The sequence below is a fragment of the Mobula hypostoma genome, chromosome 20 (genome assembly GCF_963921235.1).
Source record: "Mobula hypostoma chromosome 20, sMobHyp1.1, whole genome shotgun sequence".
NCBI classification, from domain to species: Eukaryota; Metazoa; Chordata; class Chondrichthyes; order Myliobatiformes; family Myliobatidae; genus Mobula; species Mobula hypostoma.
The window spans coordinates 32348205-32358579 of NC_086116.1; the positions used below are offsets into that span (position 1 = coordinate 32348205).

The 10375-nt window shown below is 40.9% G+C and overlaps 1 protein-coding gene across 1 annotated transcript in view; it reads right to left on the reverse strand.

Annotated features, from left to right (window-relative positions):
• Positions 1–7827, reverse strand: part of il17rel (interleukin 17 receptor E-like) — a 42047-nt gene extending 34220 nt beyond the window's left edge. Inside the window, exon 1 of the mRNA XM_063072149.1 lies at positions 7614–7827. Coding sequence (XP_062928219.1) covers positions 7614–7727 — 114 coding nt within the window. The 5' untranslated portion in view covers positions 7728–7827. The remainder of the gene's footprint in view (positions 1–7613) is intronic.
• Between the last annotated feature and the right edge of the window lie 2548 nt (positions 7828–10375).

Genomic DNA, 10375 nt, shown 5'->3' on the forward strand with positions numbered 1-10375 from the left:
GATTGTGTGGGTTTCCTCCGGGTGCTCCGGTTTCCCCCCCACAGTCCAAAGATGTACTGGTTGGTTAATTGGTCTTTGTAACTTGTCCTGTGGTTAGTCTACGGTTAAATTGGGGAATTGCTGGGTTTTGCTCATTGAGCTGGAAGGGCCTATTCTATGCTGCATCTCTAAATAAAATTATAAAAATTTAAATAAAGCAAATCTTTCATTCCAAAACTATTTCTACCTGCATCCAATTCTAACAGCGCGGCAAGAAAGGTTATGTGCACGGGAGCCTTTCAGTTACTGCATGGCTGTGCACCCACACAACTTGGAAGGAACAGTGCATACAAAGTATATTTCTCTGCAATAGTTCAATTATCTATAGATTTACATGTGTATTTGTATGTATTTGCATGCATTTTAGTTCAAAAACAAAAAGTTAACTAAGAGCTAAGTGGGAGTTTTCAGTGGACCACTCTCAGCAGAGATCAAAGTTGAGTTTCATGCTGCTAGCAAACAAATTTACTGGGAGAGATTCCTCCTAAATTTGCCATTAACTTAGCATGGTACTGTATGTTTTAAGATCTTATTGAACCATGGGTCAAGTTTCATCTTCAATTCATTACACTGTAAGGAAAATAAAAATTGAAGTCTGATCAATGAGTTTTTAGTTGGTTATTCTCTTTCACCTGATCCACTTTGCAACTGGAATGTTGTATGCACCTGTAGTCAGTATGAAGGGGAAAAACTCCAGAATGTGTTGAATGACCGGATTCCTTGTTTATGTTTGAAGTTGCATTCAATGTTAAAATAAACACCAAGAATTTCATATCCTGGGCTGCAAACAGAAGACTGCAACATGTAGTTGTAGTTAATAGTGTTACTCCTTTGCCACGCAGTTAGCCACGCCCGCATGGGAGGAGTTCACATACTATACAAGCAGGGGGATCATTAAAGCGATGTTGAATACCCTGCATGCTGGCATCTTGGTGTGCTCTGCACTCTCCCTCAATATCGAACACAAACTGAGCACTGCAACACACATAGTGTGCAAACTGAACAACTATTTACCTGCCTCATCAACAACGCGAGCCCTATTGATTGAGAACCACCATCAGATTATCTAGTTTATAATGCAGTGTATCAAACAAATTTTGTCTCCAGTCAATAAGTATTGATATTTCTCTTGTTTTACTTCACCATACATAGGTAGACATGACTCAGTTCTATTATCAATACTTAATCTGCTTGAACCTTCACCGTATTAAATAATCACTTACAAAGTAAGGCATAAGATGACTATGAACTCCTTCGATTAATGGTGATACAAGTTCTTCAGCTTAGGCTGAACAAGTCACTTAGAACTAAAGTTCCCAATTGAAAACATAATGGAAATATTCCGTATCAAAACTCCAAAATTATGTGAATTTCTTACCATGAATTCTTAATGTATTCAAAAATAAACAGGAACGTCAAAACGTCACACCACCCTTGAGTGGTGGGCTGGTTATGCGACCACTGACGGCAGGCTGACAATTTCTGAAGAGCATTGATAATGGCTGGGGTCACCCGTCTTGTAAAGACACTGCCCAGAAGAAGGCAATGGCAAACCACTTCTGTGGAAAAATTTGCCAAGAACAATCATGGTCATGGAAAGACCATGATCGCCCATGTCATACAGAAAGGCACATAATGAAAGAACATATACCATATAATTTTTTAAATTATCATAACTGAGAAAGGCTCATTATTAATTACACTCAAAGTTGGGAATCAACATTTATTGATAGCTACTGAATGATGCATAATTGTGGACTTTAGGAAGGCACAAGCTGGCCACTTTTCACTGCATATAAACAGCTCCGCTGTGGAGAGAGTTGGGAACACAAGTTTCTGGGAGCGCACAGAAGAGATGATCTCACCTGGTGTCTCAAAACTACCGCTTCAGTCAAGAAAGCACAGCAGCTTCTCCACTTCCTGAGGAGGTTGAGGCAAGCGAGCGAGGTTCCCCACCTCACTCCCTCCCCCACCACAGAGAGTGCCCTGACCAGCTGCATCACTATCTGGCATGGAAATTGCAAGGCATTTGACCGCTAGACAATACAAAGGATTGCAAGGACTGCTGAGAAGATCATCAGAGTCACTCTTCCACCCACCCATTTCTGAATGGGAAACGGCTTCTTCCCCCAGGCTGTAAGACTACTGACCTCTCTGCCACCACCCTGGTCTCATCACAAATGAAGCGCCAGTAGTGTTATACTGTTTACTTTTTAACTTGTGATGTAAATGCACCTTACTATTTCCGCTAACATTACTTTAGGTGCTGTGTGTGAGTTTTATGTACTGTGTTGTGCACCCTGCTCTGGAAGAATGTTGTTTTGTTTGGTGATATACATGTATATGTTTGAATGACAATAAACTTGAACTTATGTATGGTATCCCCCAGGACGGCCACAGCTTTATCATAGGGTTTGGAGGCCTGCATGCTTCAACGACCCAGACAGCTGTGTTGGCAGCAGTCAGGGCCTTGTGCTTCTGCTCTTGGTAGGGTCAACCATGCCAAACAGGTCAAAGGGTCAAGGCCAGAATACGAGTGGCTCCCCAGGTTCGGAGGTTCCACTCAGGACTAACAACTCTAACTGGTCAAAAAAAATTGTTATGGAAACAATGAAGAATCCTTCTACATCTGTGTGTGATGGTATGGACAGACAGAGATGGGGGGGCTTTCATTGCTGTCCTAAATGCCAATGCGTAACTGGCAGTAAGTAAGTAGGTGTGGCATAATTTACAGGCCATGTACAGATCACGTTATACTACAATGCCTCTTCAGCCAATTAGAACCCAAAATGAGGCATGTAGAGTTGAAAGCGTATTTCATTCAATGCAAAAATCATCCGCGTAAAAAAATTTACTCAAGAGGGCAAGGAAAGAGGAGCAAGAGAGAGATCAATCAAGACCGAATTAGGGATAGAAATAAAGGGAAAAGTAAAAAATATATTTAAAAAAAAAACTTTTACTTTTGAATCTCTAAGTTAAAATTAAATTTTCAATGTTAGGTAAAAATGTTAGGTTATTGACAATTACACATGAATGGATGGACTTAACATTTATTGTAAGCTTATGGTATTTGGTGAATGATCAGCTTGAAGCCCTTCATGTCTTTAAATACGGAGTCTCTCAGCAAGATACCCAGGGACACCAGTGCCATTCCAATAGTAATTTCCTGCTTGAACAGCAAAAATTATTTGCAATTTAGACAATAAGGTCATAATATTTGGGAGCAAAATTAGGCCTTTTGGCCCATCAAGTTTATCCGTCATTTCATCATGGCTGATCCATTCTCCCTCTCAGCACCAATCTCTTGCCTTTTTGATGTAACCCCTCTTTCCCTAACTAATCAAGAGTCTATCAACCTCTGCCTTAAATATATCCCATGACTTGGCCTCCACAGCCGCCTGTAGCAACAAGTTTCACAGTTTTACCACTTACGGCTGAAGAGATTCACCTTCATCTCCATTCTAAAAGGATGCTCCTCTATTCTGAGGTTGTGTCCTCTAGTCTTAGATTCCCCCACCATAAGAAACATCCTCTCCAAATCTACTCTATAGACCTTTCAATAATCGATAGGTTTCAATAATGTCCCCCCTCATTCTTCTGAACTCTGGTGAGATTTCCAATTTACTTAACTGGTGTTAATAACTTTGTTACTAGTCCTAATCAAAATGCAGGTAAAATGTAAAGTGGAACTTAATTTGAAAGTGTGAATACACTTTAGGACCAAAAGCATATATTGAAAGGACTCGGTGTAAACGTGAACACTTCTACGCTTAGCTGAAGTCTGATTTCCTGCTGGCCCATATTGAAGACAATTCTAGAGCACGAAGTAAAGGTAATCTTAGTGGTTAAAAAAAGACAACCAAGAAGGTTGAAAGACAGAATGAGAGAAAAGGAAATTGTTAAGGTAATGGTCAGATATTATCATAGCTGAGCTACGTAACTGCTTCTTAACAGGAGACCACAAATACCAGAGGAAGAGATGAAAGTAGGCAATAAAAGTTTAATGCAACAAAAAAACCTGTCTTAAAAGTCCTGAAGAAGGAGCTCAGCCCAAAATGTCGACTGATTATTCATTTCCATAGATGCAGCCTGAACTGCTGAGTTCCTCCAGCATTTTGAGTGTGTTGCTCTGCATTTCCAGCATCTGCAGACTTTCTCATTTTTTTTCACAACCATGTTCTTTAAAAAAAAGTAATCTGTTTTAGTGACCATAAGAATGCTGTGTTATCGGTATGAGTTTACGGTTGAAAGATCCAGCTGAAACTGTATTAGTGTTGTAATTAAGTCTTGCATGCCACAAAGGATTATGCATTGCTGCTATGACACTGCCTAAATCTTCTTCCTCCAATATCTACCAAAGTGTTGGAGTGTGTGTCCAACCCCAGCAGCAGCACATAGTGGGTGAAGTATGGAGCAGATCTTCTCTCTTCTTCTCACCTAACTGACTCAAGTTGAAGGCATGACTGAGAGCTGCTTCTGTTGAAAGACAGGAAGCTCTACCAAGGCTCTCCTTTTGCTAGCTCCTTGGGATCATGTTATCCAACGTTCCGAATTTGCTATGTTTCCCCACGCAGCCTACAAGTCTGTTCAGATTAAGTTGAGAGAACATGTAGAACTGCAGAATGAAAAAAGTCAAAGCAGTTCCTTTAGTTTACTGCGTATGCCTGGGAAAAGAACTTTATTATTTCTGCACATCAACATTAATGAACAGGAGCTTTCAAATTCATGAATACCCACTCCTACCTGACTTACAGTACTGTCCAAAAGTCTGAGGCACATATACATATCTGGGGGTGCCTAAGACTTCTGCACAGTACTGTAGTAATTTTATGTATTGCATTGTACTGCTGCTACAAAAATAAACAAATGTCACAACATATGGCAACGAACACAAGAAAGTCTGCAGATGCTGGAAATCCAAAGCAACACACTGAAAATGCTGGAGGAACTCAGCAGGCCTGGCAGCATCTATGGAAAAGAGTAAACAGTTGATGTTTCGGGCCAAGACCCTTCATCAGGACTCATGAAATCCTTCAGCATTTTGTGTGCGAGTCATGATAAACCTGATTTTGATATGGGCCTCTGTTGTGGACTAAGAGTGGGAAGGGGGCAGGGGAATCATGGTTGGGAAAAGGGGAAGGGAGAGGGGAGGGAGTGGGAAGCACCAGAGAGACATCCTGTAATGATCAATAAACCAATTGTTCAGAATCAAATGACCTTGCTTTGGTGTCTCAGAGCTAGGTCTGTTTGCATCCATGCCATACCCCTGTCCCTGGCACTCCTTCTCTGACATCCGTCCCACACCCCTCCTGCGGCACTCCACCCTCGCCATTCCCAACATACGTCACTCCCGCCAGGTTTACAGATTTGCTCTCTGATCCACGTTAACGGATACAAAAGTCTCGGGCACCCTAGCTACGTGTCTAAGTCTTCTGCACAGTACCGCAGTTGAAGTACCGTCTGCTACATGTTTCCTCTGTGAAAATCCAGTTATAGGTGAAAATCTGAGAGATCTAATGGACATCACCTACATTGAAGTCTACTGTATGTATTCTCTGGCCCTTGCATGCAAAGTACCCCTTATCTGCCTAATACATTTATGGGATCTGAACTGTGAAGTCCATAAAGAAAGTTGCTCAAATTAGCAGAAATTCTCTCTAAACTTTGTGGAGTTTGCTAAAGGAAGAAACATTTTCTCTAAAGAATATTTATCCAGGCTCATTGGGAGAGGAGTGCTGAGGCTTCACTTTTAAGAGCAAAGTTTCAGCTCTTCACACTCTACTGCTGAAATAGTTTCACTGATAAGTTGCAGAGCTTGAAAAAGATCTGCCATCAGAGTTAACTGCTGTTAAACACATTCTTAAGGAGGAATGAAGACAATTTAGTTGCCAAATCTACATCTCTATTGCAGGTTTTCCAACAGCAACAGGAAATCTGGCTTAAATCAAAAATTGGCTGTTTTCAGTCCCCTTCTGACTCTCCAGCATATTTTATGAAGTGCACAGTCCTTCCACCCTCTGATTTAAAATTCTCACACCATCCCTTCAATATATCAGCTTCTTCTCCTTCTTCAGCACTTCCCTGGCGCCAGAGATGACTTGCTTCCATTCTATGTCCTTGGGCTTTGAGCTGGCTGATGAGACCGCTGCAGGATCTGCACACTCTGCTGCACAAAGGGCCAAAGCAGGTGTTTGAGAATGTGGTTGGGTCTGTCTTTCTGGTCTCATTCATTCATTATGTACCACGTCATATGACATAAGTGATCATGGTCTTTCCAGGACCATGATTGTTCTTGGAAGTCTTTTTCTGCAGAAGGGGTTTGCCATTACCTTCTTCTGGGCAGTGTCTTTACAAGATAGTTGACGCCAGCAATTATCAATCATCTTCAGATATTGTCTATCTGGCATCAGTGGTCAGATAACCAGGACTTGTGATATGCACCAGCTACTCATACGACCACCCAGCACTTGCTCCCATGGCTTCCCGTGACCCTGATCTGGGGGGTGGGGTGGGGGGCTAATCAGGTGCTACACCTTTTCCGAGGGTGACCTGCAGGCTAGCGGAGGGAAGGAGCGTCTTACACCTCCTTTGGTAGAGATGTATCTCCACCCTGACACCCCATTTGTATAATGAGCTTACCACGATAAAACATAAGACATGCTGAATATTATCCCACTGCAAGTGTTCATTCAGAATGAAAAACAAGCAAGACGCAGCCAGGTAAAGGAAAAAAGCAATCAGGTGTTAGGAGGGGAAATCAGAAAAGAGAAGCAGATAAGAAATAAAGTGGAGGGAAAGTCACAAGTTAAGAGGTAACTATAGTCTCCAGACTTTAATAAGGGGAGATAAATTAGCAATATATTAAATGTTAATAGATATATTTTGTCTGTTTGATTATCTGTAGCATTCTGTCCTTGTGTTTCTCCATCTCAGAATTGGAGTATCACCAATGAGGAAGTAAAATTCTAATCCAAATCACCAGGGAAAAAGGTGATGTCCTCTAGTTATAGGCACATTCAAAATGTTTCAGCCTCTGTCTATTGTTAACAACGGTACAACAGTAATCCATAACAATTCTCACACAAAACATCAGTCTTCTATTTCTACATTCATTATGAGTAAGAAACATTCCTGTCCTATCTTTTCCAACTTCTAGTAAAAATCCATCAATAAAAGGTCCTCAGAGTAGATGCTCTCACTAATTGTATCTGGATTCCATCCAAACATGATAATAGTATTAAATACTTTGTTCAGCAACATCCACACATTCAAGCTAGCTGAAACCAGAGTTTAAAACGTTTTATGAAGGAAAACATCTTATGACGGTGGATCATAACATATAATAAAACTATAAACATTTTAACAACTTAATAGAGGCTTTAAAATATAATACTATAAAACTAAAATAATATTTAAAATACAACACATTTAAAAGTACTGTAGAATTAATACAATATTTTAAATATTGTAAAATCAACATAATATTTAAACAATATAATGTTAAAATAATGTAAAATTACGTTCCTGCTGTAATAAATCATTAAATTATAACCATAATTTAATTATGACTATACCTGAGAGCACCTGAGTCCACATTTAGTGATGTATTCAACAGCTTGAGAGGAAAATATGAGCAATCCCAAAGTAGTTAAGAAACAATTCAGTCGATATCTTCTATAACTGTGCATTTTACCTAACACTTCAAACGGAGCAGAAACTCGGTATATCTAGTTCTATTGTCAGAAGTGTATCAGGCTCGAATTACCAGGGATGCAGTTCTGCAGCCTGTCACTGTCCCAGTGTTAATTCAGTCACTCACACACAAACACACAAGGATAAAAGGCAGCCCCAGTCCTCGCTCCGCCCTGATCGGTCTGGTTCCTATCACCGAGCGCAGCGTAAAACGCCGACCCGTCAATCAAAGCAGTTGATTTCCTGGATGATTATTAAATTGCAATGGTCTGTTGTCATCACTAGTTAACATTTGACGTAGGTATTACTAAATTGAGCAGCCTGGCGTGAAATTCCTAACGGCATAATTCAAGCGTAAAGTAGGGAGTTACTAGGGATGTAAGAGCTGCCAAGAATTCAGTCTGATTTCTCGCACCATTTACGATATCTCCTGTCTGTAATGGAACATTTCCAAACATCCGTGGTTTTATTGTGTCTTATGGATAAACACTATTCAACCAATAATTCCTGAAGATAGGTCTCGTTCCCTATTCATTTCCATAGATACTGCCTGACCTGCCGAGTTCCTCCAGCAGTTTGTGTGTGTGTTGCTTTGGATTTTAGCACCTGCAGACTTTCTCCTGTTTATATACAACTAAACGTATTTCGCATTGCGTTATTTACATATACAGTCCAGAGAGGAAAATCGCCGCGGGGGACGTATTTGATAAAGATGATAAAATACGTTTCTAGCCAGGATCAACCCTTTAAGAATAAACATCCTTAGAATAACATCCGAGTGTGTTTTTTGCATACACTTCAGGAATTTTTATTTTAAAAAAACATTATTGCTTCCAGCGGTTACTTGAAGAATAGCGTTTTTGACAGCAGATGACAGAGCCATGGCTAACAAGAGAAGTTAAAGCCAACATAAAAGCCAAGGAGAGGTTGGCTTTAGAGCAAAAATTAGTGGGAAGTTAGAGGATTGGGAAGCTTTTAAAAACCGACAGAAGGCAACGAAAAAGGTCCTTACGAAGGTAGAGATGGAACACGAAAGTCAGCTAGCCAATAATATTGAGGATACCAGAAGTGTAGAAGAGAGGTGAGAGTGGATATCAGACCGCTGGAAAATGACAGATAATGTCAGACATGGCAGACAAACTGAATACGCAAACACAAGGAATTATGCAGATGCTGGAAATTCAAGCAACACATATCAAAGTTGCTGGTGAACGCAGCAGACCAGACAGCATCTCTAGGAAGAGGTACAGTCGACGTTTCGGGTGAGACCCTTCATCAGGACTAACTGAAAGAAGAGCTAGTAAGAGATTTGAAAGTGGGAGGGGGAGGCAGAAATCCAAAATGATAGGAAAAGACAGGAGGGGGAGGGATGGAGCCAAGAGCTGGACAGGTGATTGGCAAAAGGGATATGAGAGGATCATGGGACAGGAGGCCCAGGGAGAAAGAAAAGTGGGGGGGGACCCAGAGGATGGGCAAGGGGTATAGTGAGAGGGACAGAGGGAGAAAAAGGAGAGAGAGAGAAAGAATGTGTGTATATAAATAAATAACGGATGGGGTACGAGGGGGAGGTGGGGCATTAGCAGAAGTTTGAGAAGTCAATGTTCAACTTCTGGGTTGAACTTCTAAGGTCTCTGGGTACTTGGAGGCACATGATAAAATAGGCCATAGTCAGCATGGTTTTCTCATTGGAAAATCTTGCCTGACAAATCTGTTGGAATTCTTTGAAGAACTAACAAGCAGGATAGACAAACATGAATCAGTTGATGTGTACTTGGATTTTCAGAAGGCCTTTGACAAGGTGCCACACATGAGGCTGCTTAACAAGCTACAAGCCGATGGTATTACAGGAAAGATTCCAACATGGATAAAGCAGAGGCTGATTGGCAGGAGGCAAAGTGTAGGAATAAAGGGAGCCTTTTCTGGTTGGCTGCCAGTGACTAGTGGTGCTCCACAGGGGTCTGTATTGGGACCCTTTCTTTTTGTTATATGTCAATGATTTGGATGATGGAATTGATGGCTTTGTTGCAAAGTTTGCAGACAATATAAAGATAGGAGGAGACATAGGTAGTTTTGAGGAAGTAGAGAGGCTACAGAAGGACCTCAGCAGATTAGGGGAATGGGCAAAGAAATGGCAGATGGAATACAGTGTCAGAAAGTGTATGGCCATGCACTTTGGTAGAAGAAATGAAAAGTTTAACTATTTTCTAAATGTAGATAAGATACAAAAAACTGAGGCACAAAGGGACTTGGAAGTCCTTGTGCAGGATTCCCTAAAGGTTAATTGCAGATTGAGTCTGTGGAGAAGGTGGCAAATACAATGTTAGCATTCATTTCAAGAGGACTAGAGTTTAAAAGCAAGGATGTAATGTTATGACTTTATAAAGCACTGGTGAGGCCTTACTTGGGGTATTGTGAGCAGTTTTGGGCCCCTTATCTTAGAAAGGATGTGCTGATGGAGAGGGTTCAAAGAAGGTTCATGAAAATGATTCCAGGATTGAATGGCTTGTCATATGAAGAGCACCTGATAGTTTTGGGCCTGTATTGACTAGAATTCAGAAGAATGAGGGATGACCTCATTGAAATCTATCGAATGGTGAAAGGCCTTGATACAGTGGATGTGGAGAGGATGTTTCCTATGATGGGA